At 33.5% G+C, this 16,713-nt stretch overlaps 1 protein-coding gene across 3 annotated transcripts in view; it reads left to right on the top strand.

Moving 5' to 3' along the window:
* Positions 1-16,713, top strand: part of NBEAL1 (neurobeachin like 1) — a 179,402-nt gene that overhangs the window by 71,955 nt on the left and 90,734 nt on the right. For all 3 annotated transcript variants that reach the window (XM_032404324.1, XM_032404314.1, XM_032404334.1), the window contains 9 exons: positions 1,448-1,533; positions 5,545-5,634; positions 8,232-8,400; positions 8,849-8,982; positions 9,457-9,616; positions 9,723-9,825; positions 10,582-10,738; positions 12,226-12,384; positions 14,258-14,417. In XM_032404324.1, the coding sequence (XP_032260215.1) occupies positions 1,448-1,533; positions 5,545-5,634; positions 8,232-8,400; positions 8,849-8,982; positions 9,457-9,616; positions 9,723-9,825; positions 10,582-10,738; positions 12,226-12,384; positions 14,258-14,417 (1,218 nt within the window). The remainder of the gene's footprint in view (positions 1-1,447; positions 1,534-5,544; positions 5,635-8,231; positions 8,401-8,848; positions 8,983-9,456; positions 9,617-9,722; positions 9,826-10,581; positions 10,739-12,225; positions 12,385-14,257; positions 14,418-16,713) is intronic.

Raw genomic sequence — 16,713 nt, 5'->3', positions numbered from 1 at the left:
TTTTATTTATTTATTTGAGAGAGAGAATGAGAGACAGAGAGCATGAGCGGGAGGAGGGTCAGAGGGAGAAGCAGACTCCCTGCCGAGCAGGGAGCCCGATGCGGGACTCGATCCCGGGACTCCAGGATCATGACCTGAGCCGAAGGCAGTCGCCTAACCAACTGAGCCACCCAGGCGCCCTATAATTTATGTATTAATGTACCTGAAGAAATGAGGACAGAAGAATTAGGAGACCTTGGATAAGATTACAAGCTATTTTTGTTTTGGCTTTTTCCTTTTCTTTTGGCTGTGATTTTAAAGATACACACTGATTGTTATTATTGGATCATAACTATTTTCAAAGTTATATCTGTATTCTAGTAGGATGTTCAGGAGGTAAACTTCTAAGAATTCATATATATTAACTGCAGAAGAGCTATTATATGTAAAAATGTCTTTTTTAGGTTACGTAGGAGTTTTGAGTTGAATGGGACTGCCTAGACTTTGAAAGTTTATATTAGAACCTTATCATTACTGTAAAACTCACCAAAGTATTTGAAAGTGATCTAAAATCTAAATAAATTATAAGTTAATAATAAGTCATTTGGTGTAGTCATTACAGCTTATATAGTTTGGATTTTATTTTCATAATTTTTCCAACTTATAATTCTACTCTTATAAATAATAATAATTTGTTGTATAGTCTTCATAATGATTGTTTTGAATGGCTGCATAATATTTCATTGAATCTATATTGCATGACTTACTTAGGTTTATAATTTTTAATTTGATATAAACTTCAAATATTAAATAATATGAACTATTGTACTTTTAATGTTTTCCTTATTTGGATGGGTTTACTTATGATAAATCCCAGGATAAATATTCAAAGTGTTCGAATTTTTTTTTTTGGCTCTCAATACATGTTGCCTAATCAATTTCCAAAAGGTGTATACCAGTTCACAGTGCATACTAGTAAAACGTAAGTATACTAGTTTCACCACAGCCTTATTAAGATGGAATGGTCAGTACTGTTTCCTCCATTTTTTGATTTAAGATGGAACCTTGTTGTAATTTGTATTCTTTGATTTTTTAGGAAGTCCTGTTAATTTACTGTTCAGTTTCTGTGATATCTATTCACATTATTGGCTGATTATTTTGCTATTTTGTCTTATAAATTTAAATTACATTAGATAAGCTAATAGGTAAATTTTGTTATATTTGATGTTAGTTTTTTAATACCATATAAAATTTCCTTTCTGTAGTGGAGATCAAACCACTCCCCAGCTTTTCTAGGTTTTAGACGAACTGGAGGTGATGTAAAAATAAAATTCATGTTGGCTAGTATGTTTTGACTGTGTTGAGTAGCTTGAAACAACTTAATTTTAAATTTTATCTAATTACACAGAACCAAAGAGGCCATATATATTCAGTGATGTTTGTGTATATGTGTATAAATAATTTTCAGGTCCAAACTGTTTAAGCCCTTGGAAATTTCAGGAGTCTGACATGGCTGAACTGCCCGGTAACATCCTTCTTCATTACACTGCAAAGGTGAGAGTAAATGCATGGAGTGTGTCTAGTTGTAACTATGCTGTGAACTAAAATTCCTTTTTTGTTCCTTTTGTCATTTCAATGGATAATTGAGAAAGACAGTCTTGAATTTCCATTAAAAAATTACTAATTTTCAAAAGAAGAGGAGAAGCAATAAAAATTAAGGTGTACTTCTCAACTAGGATTCAAATGTTAATCATTATGTCATCCCAGTAGAATGAGTGGGAATCGTTGTGGTGGGAATTTGTACTAATGAATTGACGTCAGTGAATGAAACTGTTTAAACTTATATTATCCTACTTTTTTGGAAGGAGAGATTAAACAGAATTATGCTCAACATTTTTTTGTTTATTTTTAAAATTATTGCAAGAAAACAAACCAAAAAAAATTGAAATGTTTATTTCAGAAGGAGAAAAAAGAAACTACTTACATGCATAGCATGCATTGTCCTTTTTCTTCAAAGACCTACCTAGCGAAAGTAATTAAGGTCAGCAAGAGCTGAGGGAAAGATCAAATGTAGAACTGGGAGGAAGAAAAGGAAAAATGGCGCAAACAACATTAGTTGTCTTCATTATAGTAAACATTGACCCAGAAGATGCTTTTTGTGAGATTATACACTGTAGAATTTTTTTTCTAGGTTAGCCAGCTAGTACATGATCATAATTTATTACTTTGAATTCTTATTTGTGATATTTGACCTAATAAAATTTACCTATCATTTGTATTCCCCTTTTATTTTTATTAATTTCAAGCCTAGAGAAGTTGAAAGAATGGTAAACTGAAATTGTGTATACTGTCCACCTGAATTCACCAATTATTAACATTTTGCCATACCTGTTGACTTTGTCTCCAATCTTTTGTGAAGGCAGATTGACATAGCTATCAGACACTTTACCCCTAAATATTTCTATGTAATCATTAACCTACCTAGGAAAATTATCAATAACTTACGTACTATATAACTCATTCAGATTTTCCCAGTTTTCCCAAAAATATTTTGTTTAGCCTTTTAAAGACTTAAATCTGGATCAAGGTTCATGCCTTGCATTGGCTATAATGTCTCTTGGACCTCCTATTTTTTTAGTGTTTGCCTTTTGTAACACTAACTTTTTTCCAGAGATATGTTTGTCTGCTGAACTAGACTTCAAGTTATTTTCTTTGCAGGAACTATATCATATATTTATTTTCACTCTATTATAAGTAGATAGGAAATAATTGAATTTAATCTCACTAATGTATTTTTATCTGGTAATGTATTTGGTATCTCACATGTTCTAGACATGTGATAGCTGAGTCTTTTTGACATTATGGTTGTCACATTCTCTTTTCAAATTTAAACTTGATAACATTAGGTTGAATTTTTACTATTGGAATTTCCAGCAGTAAAAATTCTGTAATAAGAAAATAGTTGGGGCGCCTGGGTGGCTCAGTTGTTAAGCGTCTGCCTTTGGTTCAGGTCATGATCCCAGGGTGCTGGGATTGAGCCCCACATCTGGCTCCCTGCTCCGAGGGAAGCCTGCTTCTCCCGCTCCCACTCCCCCTGCTTGTGTTCTCTCTCTTGGTGTATCTATCTCTGTCAAATAAATAAATAAAATCTAAAAAAAAACAAAGAAAGCATTAAAAAAAGAAAATAGCTATTACTGTTTTTCTTCAAGAAACTCAGTATGACAAATATATGCAATAAACAGTTTCTTGGAAGACTATTTCTTGAAAATGGTGATAATATCATGATATGAGGGTTCTGTGGTTAACAGAGTTTGGGGAAATGGTGTATTCTGTACACCCATTTTGGAGATTGATGATACACTTGAAAAAGCTTATTAGAATCTTGTTAGAAACTAGTTTACTTTTGTTTTATTCTACTTTTTCATCAGTTATTTGAGCATAGAACATGTTCTGTTTTTTAATCTCACAAGTGCTAGTCTGGGAAAAGCTGCTCTAGAGGATTTTTTGACAGTCAACAATTTTTCTTTTTGTACTCATTTGTAGGAGGTGTTAAACCATTCATTGTTGATAATTTTTTGTGTCTTCTCCAAGCCAAGAATTATGCTGAACTTTCAGGATATAAAGATGAATAAAGTGCCTGACTTTAAGAAGCTTGTAACTTAAACTGAAGTAAATAGGAAAAAAAAAAATAAGTGCAATATAGTTTTATGAGCATTTTTCTTTTTAGCTACCATTTATTGAGTATTTACACTATATTAAGCACTGTGCTGAATGTTTTACATGTATTGTTTCACTTAACCCTTCACAAAAATTCTAAGGGGTATATGGTATTACCTGTGTCTTTTATAAGCTCTAGTTTTCTGAGGCTCAGTAAAGATAAGTAACTTGCCTAGCCTCATAATTCTAGTGAATGGTAGTGCTGGAGTTAGAACTCAGCCTATTTAATGCATATTCTTAACCACTATACAATATTTCTGTGTTGGAATTATGTACAAAATACAGTGAGCAACAAAGGTGAGTGGTTGGTTCTTTCAGGAGGTTAGAAGATTGTGTTTTAAAAGGAAGAGTTGAGTAGGGATGTGCCAGGCGTAGCAAGCAGCATCTAAAAGGCACATACTGTAAAACTGGGATCTACATTTTTTGGGTTTAGGGCACTAAGCAAGCAGGAAGAGAAGATGGCAGGAAATTAAATTAGAGGGCACATGGAGGCCCGATGATAGCAAACCTCCCATGCCAGGCTAAGTAGGCAGTGGACAGGATTTTGAGGAGAAGAACAAAATATGATAAGGTTTGCATTTTAGAGAAAGGTCTCAAGTTGCACTATGAAAGTTGGATTGGAGGGATAGGAGATGGGAGGCAGCCATGCCATTAGGAGATTTATTGTGTGAGGATAGGTCATAGATAAACAAGACCCAAACTAAGGTAGTAATGGGAGAAAGACATTTCTGTCTCTGAGACTAATACAGTTTTACATTGAGTTAAATGTAAACTCAGCTTATATTTGTTTTATTAAAGCATTTTTTTCTCAGTTGCCTTAAGAAGAAAGCAACTAATGCATCATTTGTGCTAAAATTTGTAGGGTTTTTGTTTTTTTTTGGAATGGTGATTGGATTCAAGGATTCTTCATTATCTGCAAATTCACAGATTGAACGTGAAGTTATATGCTTTATAATTCTTTATGGAAGTTAACAAATAAGTTTGACAATTTCTAGAATGATGGACTAGACTCTGAGTATGAATATAACCAGAATTGTCAATAACATGAAAGAAAATAGTGTCTTATGCCTGTGATTGGATTTTTATATCATATTTTTCTCTTTCGTGATTTCTGTATCACATTTATACACATATTTTATTTGTATCAATGAAATTATGCCTAGCGAAATACTGATGGGAATAAAGCATTGAATTTTTTGAAGAGCCAAAAATATGTTTGCATATATTGGTTTAAAACTTTTATTTTTAATTTTTTTAATTTCACAGAATTAATTTGGTTGAAGTATAGTTGACACAACAATGTTACATTAGTTTCAGGTGTACAACATAGTGATTTGACAAGTCTGTATGTTATGCTGTGCTCACAACTGTAACTACCATCTGTCACCATACATCACTGTTACAGTACCACTGACTGTATCTCCTGTGCTTTCCCTTTTTTCCCTGTGACTTATTCATTCCACAACTGGAAGCCTGTATGTTCCACTCCCCTTCACCCATTTTGCCCATGACCCCCTCCTCCCCTCCCCTCTGGCAACCATCAGTTTGTTTTTAAAAGAGAAAAAATTTTAAACTGTGGTGATTGGTGAGTAAGTTGTTGCTATAACTCATCGGTCGGATGGCAAGCAGCAGTGACTTAGTTTTGATGAGTGAGTGCTTTAGAATCTAGTCCCTCATTCTTTTAAGAGGCAGTCAGAATAGTAATACTAAACTTCATGTTGTAAGCATCTTATCATTGATTATAATATATACCCTTTTAAATTATGGTGAAATGTTTCATATATAGTTAAAATTATGTTTTGTCCTCATTGTGCTTAGATGTTTGCCGTATTTTCCTTTTATTCTTAGGCCTGCAAAAATTCAATCTGTCTTGATTTATCTACTAATTGTTTGCATGGAAGATTAACAGGAAACAAAGTAGTGAACTGGGACATTAAGGTAAGTTAATGATGAGCAACATATTATGTAAGTTTACTGATCCTTTTAAAGAGTTTATCTTTTAAGCACCACCAGATTGATCTGAATAATAACTCCCAGTGAAAATTTTTGCAGGCAAGATATACAGTTTGAAGTATAAACAAATAAATAGTTGAATGATTAACTTGCTTGAAATGTAGTTACCTTCTTAAACTCTGTCATGAATTTAACAGTTTCCTTAAGAAGAATATACTGCCTTGGTTCATTGCTTTGCTTTTAAGGTATTTAATCCCTGGCAGATTTCAACCCCTCCTGACCTCTCAGGGACTTCATTGATTATCCTTTTTCTCCTGTATCACATACTTCTGTCTGTAGTCTCTTGTCTATTTATTAGCTTTAAACACAGAGCTTTCTGTGAGGCTAAAGATGAGTGACTTTTCCTCTTCCCCACATCCCCCTCTAGCTATCATATTTTGTCTGCCTTCTTGATGTGCCTCGTATTTATGTGTCAGTTGGACATAATGTCTTTGGTTCTAAGAGACCTCTGCTTATTTTCCGAGACTGAGTTAACTGCTCTTGTCATGAGTACCTATAACACTTTATCATTTCACTTATTGTGAATAGTAACTTGCTTGATAGTTTGCTTGCTTTGATTCTCTAGTAGTCCTTCAGAACTTCGAAAGGAGGTACTATGGCTTTTTTTCACTAGTGCCTCGTGCGAGGATATGCAATAACATTGTTGACTGAATTATTAAATTAATAAAGGGTATTTAGATTAATATGAAAGTCAAGTTAGAGATACCCTAGGCCCTTGCAATTTATCTTAAATAGAAATTATAGCCTAAGTAAAATTAAAAATATAGAAGATGGTTATAAGGCAACTTGCTGGTAAATCAGCAGAACAATCCCTTTTATCTTTTTTTTTTTTTTAGATTTTATTTATACATTTTAGTGAGAGAGCACAAGCAGGAGGAGGGGCAGAGGGAGAAGGATAAAGAGAGAATCCTCAAACAGACTCCCTGCTGAGCGGGGAACCCGGCACTGGGCTGTCCCAGGACCCTGAGATCATGACCTGAACTGAAATCAGGAGTTGGACGCTCAATGGACTAAGCCAGCCAGGAGTCCCGAAAGTCCCTTTTAACTTGTAGTCAGTTAACACCAATCAGATATGCTTATTGTTTCAGTGGATCAGAGATCATTAGGATCTTGCCAGTGTAAAATGAATCTATCAATTCATGTCAGTCTCATGTTATTCATGTGGTATAAAGCATTTTTCTCTTTGACTTTGAGATGAGACCACTTAATTTTACCTGTTAAAATAGTAAGATTTATGACATTTGTCCATTCATAAGTTAACTTTTGCTGTCACTTATAAGATTGGCTTTAAAGGCTAGTTGCGTGTATTACTTATATAGAAAGCTGATTATTTGTGCTGTACATTATACTTGAAAATCAAAGTTTTTGGGGCCTTGAGTTATAACTATGGGGAAATCCAATGGGAACAGAATTACTAAGAATGTTCATTGTATTCTTTTTCCTTCAGAAAATTATATTTTACTTTTTTTGTTTTTGTTTTTTTTAAGAGGTTTTTAAAACTAGTTTCAGAGGTAGAATTTAGTGATTCATCAGTTGCATATAACACTAAGTGCTCATTATATCAAGTACCTCCTTAATGCCCATCACCCAATTATACCTTCCCCCACCCGCCTCCCCTCCAGCAACCCTCAGTTTGTTTCCTAGAGTTCAGTATCTCTTACGTTCATTGTATTTTTATACTGCAACAAAATCAAACACAAAAATAGTTAAATGACAACTGAGAAAAAAATACTTGCTATCCAAGAAGTTAAGTTACTTACTAATACCTTAAAAATTGGTATGAAAAACAGGCAAAAAGTATGAAGAGGGTTGTTTAATCAATGAAACTGAGTCTAGATGGTAGATCAGAACATGTTAGCAGTTAATGATGGCTAACCTAGGGTAGTACCCAGTTTGTCAGACACTAAGCACTCCTTTATTAGCTTACTTAATCCTGCTACCAACTTTACAAAGTGGGTTATTATCCTCATTTTACAGATGAAAAAATTGAGGCCAGAGAGATTAGTAACTTGTTAAAGAATATGGACTGTATTTTGTTAAGCTATGCAAAACAAAATAGTCACTTTGAACTTCGGTTGAAGCCACCCACTTCACCTCTTTTGTTAAGTGAAAGGAGAGGAGTCAGTCATATTTCTACCACCAAATGTATTTTTTTCTTAATTTATTTTGTTATTCATTATACTTAATTGCCTTATGACAGTTGTTTCCTCTTATATCATTAGTGTTACATTATAAAGTTTACTTATGGGGTCAAATTTGGATTGCCTATGTTTGGAATCCCTAAACTTTGGAAAACAAAGGTGCAGTAAAAATGGTCTGGCATAGTCTTGAATATTGATTATGGGACCCCTGTGGCTACTCTTTAAAGCATCTGCCCAAACAAGGGTTCCTTTACATTAGATTATCCTGTACATTGCCCAAAAGTTTAGTAAATTGTAACCTCGTACACGGTTGTGTGAATATTAAATGACAAAATTGTCCTTGTTTTTTAAGATTAAAAAATTGTAGTTTTCTTTTTTCAGGACATCATAAACTGCGTAGGTGGATTAAATGTACTGTTTCCTCTGTTGGAACAAATCGGCCACTTTGGTGAAGGACAGATTTCTGAAGGAATGAATGAAAGTTCAGTTTCTGAATTAATAACGCCTGTGGAAGGAGATTGGGTCATATTGACCTCCACAAAGGCATCAGGTATTAAGATGAAATTAACACAAAATAGTCATTGAGAAATTTGATAATTGAAAAGTAGTTAAAAATGTCTTGCCACCATTAGGAAGAAACTTAACCATTTGTAGCTGAAGCAGCCCATCCCTAATTTTACTAATGTAATTCAAAAAGTTCATAATGCCTTAGTCAAAAAAATTAAGAAGTTGGTTTTACTCTTGACTATCCTTAGTTTGTACTGTTAGTGGAAATATGACAGAATTGCTAAATTTATGGTAGAGAAAATATTTGCATGTGTATGTAAGTATACGATATGCAGTCACTGCTTTCTCTGATACTTGCATTCTGCAAGTGACCTTTGGAAGCAAATTGCTCAACCAAATTTCTTCTTTGTTACAATATGCATTATAACATGGAAAATGTGATGTAAAAGTGATTAATTATGATAATTAATGACATGTTCACAATTCCTCAGAGTCAAGATTAGAAAGAAATTTAATTGCAACATTTATCTTGATTGTGAAACACTTCATTCAAAGACATCCTATCAACCAGGACAATCTTATTCACTGCCATGGAGTTGCCACTCTTGGTGCCTTACTTCAGAAGGTGAGCTAGTTAAACATTTGTAGATGTGGCTAATGATTGTAATTAGCAGTTTGTCTTTAGGGTTTTTCTTCTTACTAAGTAAATGTTTTTTTAAATAACACTATTATGGTTTCAGTTATATTAGTGAATGTAATTTTATTTCACAAGCAGATTTTTAAAACCTACTTTGGAATCACCTTTTTACAAGAATTACTCATCTTATATAATAGTATATAATCTTTAATATATAGGACTTTGTTAGTATTGGTATTTGGGATATTTGATTAAGAGTGTCTTAGGAATATGACATTAGGAAAATATGTTCTAGTGTACATTGGAAAATTAAAGTTTTTATATTTTTGTTTATATTTTTTATTTGTTTATATTTTTGTAACAGAGATTCTCATATAGTGATGTTCTGAATTAATCACTTGAAATTAAATGTAGCTTAATGATAATTGAAATTTACAGAACTCTTATCTGTTTGGATTTCAGGTGCCAAGCTCCTTGATGGATGTTAATGTACTGATGGCAATTCAGTTACTAATTGAACAGGTATCATTAGAGAAAAATATACAGCTCCTGCAGCAAATGTATCAATATTTACTCTTTGACTTCCGTATTTGGAACCGTGGAGATTTTCCCTTTCGAATTGGTGAGAGCAGTCTGTTGGATCAAATTTTACATTTGTTTTAGAAATTTATAACTACCTGTGGGATTTTATTTTAGGTGTTCATTTAAGAGTGAACTTTGTATTTTAGGTCACATACAGTATCTTTCCACCATCATCAAAGACAGCAGGAGAGTTTTCCGAAAGAAGTATGGTGTGCAGTTTCTCCTAGATACACTTAGGATTTATTATGGGTATGATGTCCTTGCTCCTTCTTAGTTTGATATTGTTTTCTGCCTGCTGGTTGCTTCGAATGTTTAGATTATTTATAAATTCTGATATCCTTTAACTTAAGAAAGACAAGAAAGTGTGGAGGTTAAAATGATGAACAGTGGATCACATAGATTGGGTTTGAATCTTGTATTTCATTAATTGTCTGGCTGTAGGCAACTTAACTTTCCTGTGCTTAAGTTTCCTTTTTTTTTTTTTTTTTTAAAGATTTTATTTACTTATTTGACAGAGAGAGAGATAGCAAGAGCAGGAACACAAGCAGGGGGAATTGGAGAGGGAGAAGCAGGCTTCTTGCCGAGCAGGGAGCCCGATGCGGGACTTGATCCCAGGACTCTGGGATCATGACCTGAGCCGAAGGCAGACGCTTAACGACTGAGCCACCCAGGCGCCCTGTGCTTAAGTTTTCTTGTCTGTGACAAGGAGATAATAAGCCTGTGTTTGTTTTGAGGATTAAACTAAATGCATTAATAACATGTAAGGCACTTAAAACTATGTCTGCCACTTACTGTTGTTTAAATATAAGCTATTTTAACTATTTATATGTTTGTCATTGAAACCCAAGGTTTTCCTTAAAAGGAAAAAGAAAACAAAGATACCATGAATTCTAATAATTACATGGAAGCATCTTTTTTTTTAAACTATGAGTTCTTTTGTACAAAAAGGCACTAAAATGTAAACATTTTACATTTCAATTCTTGCACTTTTACTTTCTCTTTCAGGAGTGATTGTAAATATAGTGAGCTGTCTCTAGATGACGTTCGAACAATAAGGACTTCTTTGTATGGACTAATTAAATATTTTCTGTGCAAAGGTGGAACTCATGAAGAGATACAGAGTATTATGGGTTACATAGCTGCTGTCAATGAGGAAGAACAGGTATTATGCCCAAGAAAAGTCTGTTTTTTCTTTTTCACACTTAAGTTGCTATCTCATCTTCTTTTAAAATTACACATATATTAAACATATTTTAACAGTAAAGTGTTTATTATGTGAAATACAATATTATGCAGTTAAAGAAGTAAATTTTAATCTCCTAACTGAAAGTTTAATAAAATAGATGGTAATACAATAAAATATTTTAGTTAGCTAGAAAGTAGTATCTGGAAATAGTTGTTCTGGCAGTTCTGAAGACTGTTTTCATAGGCCACATCATGTATATTTACCTATCATCAAAGATACTGGGCAGATTTCTAACATGAATTTTAACATAGGTTCATAAAAATTTTTCATAAAGAGTAAATTATATTTCTATTTTTAGATACTTTTACATACATTATTCATTTATACTTCAGAGCTACTCTTTAAGACAGTGGTTCTCAATGTATGGTTCCTGACCAGATTTACCTGGGAACTTGTTATAAATGCATACTTACTGAACTAAGCCTTCCAGGTGATTATGGTGCATGATAAAATTTGAGAACCACTGATGTAAAATATACAGACCAGGAATTAATCTTCCCACTTGCACATTTGGAGTACATGTTCAGATAGATTAGGTGACTTAAAAAGTCATACAGCTGACAAACCGGGGAATAGAACCCAGGTGTATTTACTGCTATTTCTGTGCTCTTTCTGTATACCACTCTCAACACCAAACTTGAGTATCCTTAATTTACGTTGACTCAACTATTTTTGCTCTTTGATGAAGTATTCTTTGTGTACTTAGATATTACATGACTTCATAATTGATATTATATAGATGAGTTAACTTAAGCTCTTTCCCCGTAAGGTTAGTCTACTTCAGAAGCTTCTTTTTATCTAGAGTAACCAGTAGCCATCTTATTTCATGATAGCTGTGTTGTCACCCACTGTGATTCATTGCCAGTGATATTTTCTTGGTCAATTCAGTCAACGAGGTATTTATTGAAAGCTTACTGTATACATAGAGTAATACTAGATATTATAGGTATGTTACAATGAATGAATTAGTATTCTCTTAGCCTAACAGAGGCAAGGGTGGATAAGAGAGGTTTATAAATAATTATGAAACAAACAAACAAAGACTATGATAATAGCTATAAGAGAGAAACAAAGTCCTATGAGGTTTTCATAGGAGAGTATTACATGTTGAGGAGACCAGGAAGGGCTTTATGGAAGACATGGCTTTTTATGTGGCTAAAGCAATATAGGTATGGCTCAGCAGGTGAATATGCATATTGAGAGGATATACAAGAAGAAAGAAGCCAAAAGCATAATGGTGGTAAAAGGCAGGGCTATTTCAGAAGACATCAGACCATTCAGTTAAGCTCTAAAACATTAGTGTATATAGGATTTAGTTTAAGTAACTGTTTGTGGTTTATGACTTTATTTGTGCTTCCATATATGAGTGTGGTTCTTTGTTTTGTGTTGTTTAATTTTAAAAGCTCTTCGGAATTTTGGATATGCTCTTCAGTCTCCTCCGTACCAGCCCAACTAGAGGTCAGCTTTTCTTACTGCTGTTTGAACCAGGAAATGCTGACATACTTTATGCCTTGCTCTTAAATCAGAAGTACTCTGACAGACTAAGAGAAATAGTTTTTAAGGTACAAACATTTCTTAAGCATCTTTATATTTGGGGACATTTGTGAGTATATGAATTTATTTGTAAATATCCATTTTATGAATGTAAATTCTTTTTTCATATCTACTCTAATTTTAAATTGTCGTAGGGGTACCTGGCTGACTCAGTAGGATAAGTGTCCAACTCTTGATCTCAGTTCAGGTCTCAATCTCAGGGTCATGGGTTCAAGCCCTGTGTTGGGCTCCATGTTGGGCATGAAGCCTACATTAAAAATTAATTAATTAGTTAATTAATTAATTCTGCAGTCTGTTTTGATATATATTTTTCATGTTTTGAACATTTAAAAACTAATCATATTGTAATCTGATCAGTTTAGTGGAAAATCCACTTTGTTATATTATCCTCAGTATAAAACCTCTCATTTCCCTTTTTTGCCTTTTTTTAAAAAACATTTTTTTAATTTGAGTATAATTGATACACAATGTTACAGTAGTTTCAAGTGTACAACATAGCGATTCTACAAGTTTATACATTATGCTATGCTCACCACAAGTGTAGCAACCATCTGTCACTATACAATGTTACTACAATATCATTGACTACCTTTTATTCCCTGTGCTCTTACCTTTTACTCCTGTGACTTACTCATTTCATAACTAGAAGCCTGTACCTCCCACTCCCTTTCACTAATTTTGTCTCATCTCTCTTTTGACTTAACCATGGGTCTGTGTGGCAGGTCAGACATTTTAGCAGTTAATTATAATCACTAACCTTATGTAGTACCCACTATTTGTCAGGCCATAAACATTCTTCATATATTAGCTAACTTAGTCCTTTCAAAAACTTTATGAAGTGAATATTATTAGTCCCATTTTACAGATAAAGAATCTGAGGCCAGGAGGTTAGTAACTTGTCAAAGGATAATGAATATATTTTGTTGAGCTATCCATAGTAGTCACTTTGAGCTTCATCCACTTCACCTTTTTTGTTTAAAAAAAAAAAATAGAGGAGTTAGTCATATTTCTACTTATTCATTATGCCTGATTGCCTGTGACATTTGTTTCCTCTTATATCATTAGTGTTACATCATAATGTCTACATATGGGGTCAAATTTGGATTGCCTATGTTTGGAATCCCTAAACTTTGGAAAACAAAGGTGCAATAAAAATGATCTGGCATAGTCTCTCATGAGTATTAATTATGGTGACCCCTGTGGCTGCTCTTTAAAGTATCTGCCCAAACAAATGTTCCTTTATGGAGATTAAATGTTAATTTCTCCAAAAATGGCCTTATATGGATTGTTCATCATATTATTCTGCCAAAATTACCCTTTCCATAGGGTTTCAGTATGTCACTTTTAAAACGTTGATCTCAATTCAAAAAGTATGGGATTACTAATTCATTCTCCCATTTTGGCATATGGATGTGCTTCACAAAATGTTTCCTTGTTCTTGAAAAATATTTTGATAACTGTTACATAAATGTTACATAAATTACTAGGTTGATCTCGAAGTATCTTTTTCTCTTTCATAACATACTTTTGTTTTTCATGGAGGCTATAGGGCTTGTTTCTATCTAAGCCTTAGCCATTAAAAAGGAAGTTTTAAGTTATTTCTTTGATCTGCAAGAAATATATGTAAACTACAGTTTTAAATATATTAATTATTTAAATACAAATGCATTTTAGTTCAATTTCTTCTTAAATCCATTTTTTAATGAGAGTATGATTCAGAGTATTCCTGTTACTGCTGGGTTTGTTTGTTTGTTACACTTAAGGAATAAAATGATGCTCCAAAATGATGCTTGTACAGTAACATTATATTCAATATTAACTTAAGTGACAGACTGTTCTTAGTTCTCTGTATTGAGAAGTATATATTACTGCTGTGACCAGGTTATGGAACAAATGTTGAAATGCACAAATGTTTATGAACGAAGTAAACAACGTATTCGGCTCAGAGAAGTTGGCTATTCAGGATTGGGACTTCTTCTTAATGAAGCACCCATTAATACCTCTCTCATTAAAAGCCTCATCAATCAGATCATAAATACAGGTATGACTAAGGCTGATAATACTGATATATTTAAGAAATGGTCTTCATAGTAGCATAATTCTATTTGATGGTTCTCAATTTTTTTTCTAAAGGGTTGTTTTCCCTTTTCTTCCTCAGGTTACTTTTTAATTACCTATTATTTGATTCAGCAGGGCTTTTTTTTGGGTACTATTTTTTACCTAACCTTTTTTGTTTTTGTCTCCCCAGGGCATAGTATAGTGCCTTACTTGGTAGGCCTTTAGTGATTGTTTATTGATTGATCAGTAAATAACTGAGTCCTCTGTAATAAGAAAAGGATGCTAGAGAAAATACATACAAAACATCCTGTCTTTTTCTTTGGGGAGCTTAAATCCTTAATTTCAGATATTCTTTCAGATAATCTTTTTAGTTTCTCATTTTTTTTTAATAAAAGTTTTTTAGTACTTACTACAAACTGTAGTGTTTATGTCAGATGCTAAGGGTTCAAAAGGTATAAGATAAGGTTCTTTGTTTAAATGGTTTATCTTCTCATTGATAAGGATATAACATATAAGACATGTACATAAAAAGATAAATAAGAGTACAAGAACAAAACAGTATGGATAGTGTGTTCAGGCAACCAAAAGAAAAGAGCAGTTATTTAGGGCTTACTCAGGAGACTGTCAAATATTCTAAATCTATTTTCTTTGTAAAATTTAAACATATCTATAATTCTTATTTTATTTTTTTAAAGATTTATTTATTTTAGAGTGCACAGGGGGGGAGGGGCAGGGGAGAGGGAGAGAGAATTTTCAAGCAGACTCCCCAACACAGGGCTTGATCCCAGGACCCCGAGATAGTGACCTGAGTCAAATTAGCTGGTTAATCAGCTGAGCCACCCAGGTGCCCTTCTATAATCCTTATTTTAAATGAGACAGTTATTTCAGCGTTTATATAACTATTACCCACAATTCATTCTTTGAGAAAGAACTTGAAAAAGGAGAAGATAGCTGGAAGCATCACAGTTCTTGATTTCAAACTATACTATAAAGTTATAGTAATCAAAACAGTATGGTACTAGCATAAAAACACACACAGACCAGTGGAACAGAATTGAAAGCCCAGAAATAAAACCATATATATCTGGTCAACTAGTATTTGACAAGGAATCCAAGAATATTCAGTTGGGGAAAAATAGTCTATTCAATGAATGGTGTTGGGAAAACTGGATATTCATATGCAAAAGAATGAAAATAGACCCTTATCTTACACCACTCACAAAAATTAACTTGAAATGAATTAAAGATTTAAATGTAAGCCCTGAACCATGTAACTCCTAGAAGAAAACATGAGGAAAAGTCCTTGACATTCATCTTGGCAATGACACTAAAAGCACAAGCGTTAAAAGCAAAAATAAACAAGTGGGACTTTATCAAACTAAAAAGCTTCTGCACAGCAAGAAAAACCATCAACAAAATGAAAAGGCAGTATACAGGGTGGGAGAAAATACTTGTGAATCAAATATCTGAGAGGGGATTAATATCTAAAATGTGTAAGGAAATCATAGAACACAGTAGCAAAAACAATCCAATTAAAAAATGAGCAAGGTACTAGACACATCACTGGGAGCAAGAGAAGCAAAAGCAAAAATGAACTATTGGGACCTCATCAAGATAAAAAGCTTCTGCATAGCAAAGGAAACAATCAACAGAACTAAAAGGCAGCCTGTGGAATGGTAGAACATATTTGCAAATGAGGGTTAGTATCCAAAATCTGTAAGGAACTTACTAAACTCAACACCCAAAAAACAAATAATCCAGTTAAGAAATGGGCAAAAGACACGAATAAGCATTTCTCCAGAGAAGACATCCAGATGGCTAACAGACCCATGAAAAGGTGCTCAACATCACTTATCATCAGGGAAATACAAATCAAAACCATGATGAGATACCACCGGTCAGAATAGCTAAAATTAACAACACAGGAAACAACAGGTGTCGGCAAGGATGCAGAGAAACAGGAACCCTCTTGCATTGTTGGTGGGAATGCAAACTGGTGCAGCCACTCTGGAAAACAGTATGGAGGTTCCTCAAAAAGTTAAAAATAGAACCACCCTATAATCCAGCTATTGCACTACTAGGTATTTACCCAAAGGGTACTAAAATACTGATTCAGAAGGATACATGCACCCTGATGTTTATAGCAGCATTATAAACAATAGCCAAACCATGGAAAGAGCCCAAATGCCCAACAACTGATGAATGGATAAAGATGTGTGTGTACACACACACACACACACACACACACACAATGGAATACTATTCAACCATTAAAAAGT

Source organism: Phoca vitulina, unplaced genomic scaffold (genome assembly GCF_004348235.1).
Source record: "Phoca vitulina isolate PV1807 unplaced genomic scaffold, GSC_HSeal_1.0 scaffold1, whole genome shotgun sequence".
Classification (NCBI taxonomy): domain Eukaryota; kingdom Metazoa; phylum Chordata; class Mammalia; order Carnivora; family Phocidae; genus Phoca; species Phoca vitulina.
Note: the sequence above shows the minus strand (reverse complement) of the source record. Positions and strands in the feature narration are given on the sequence as shown.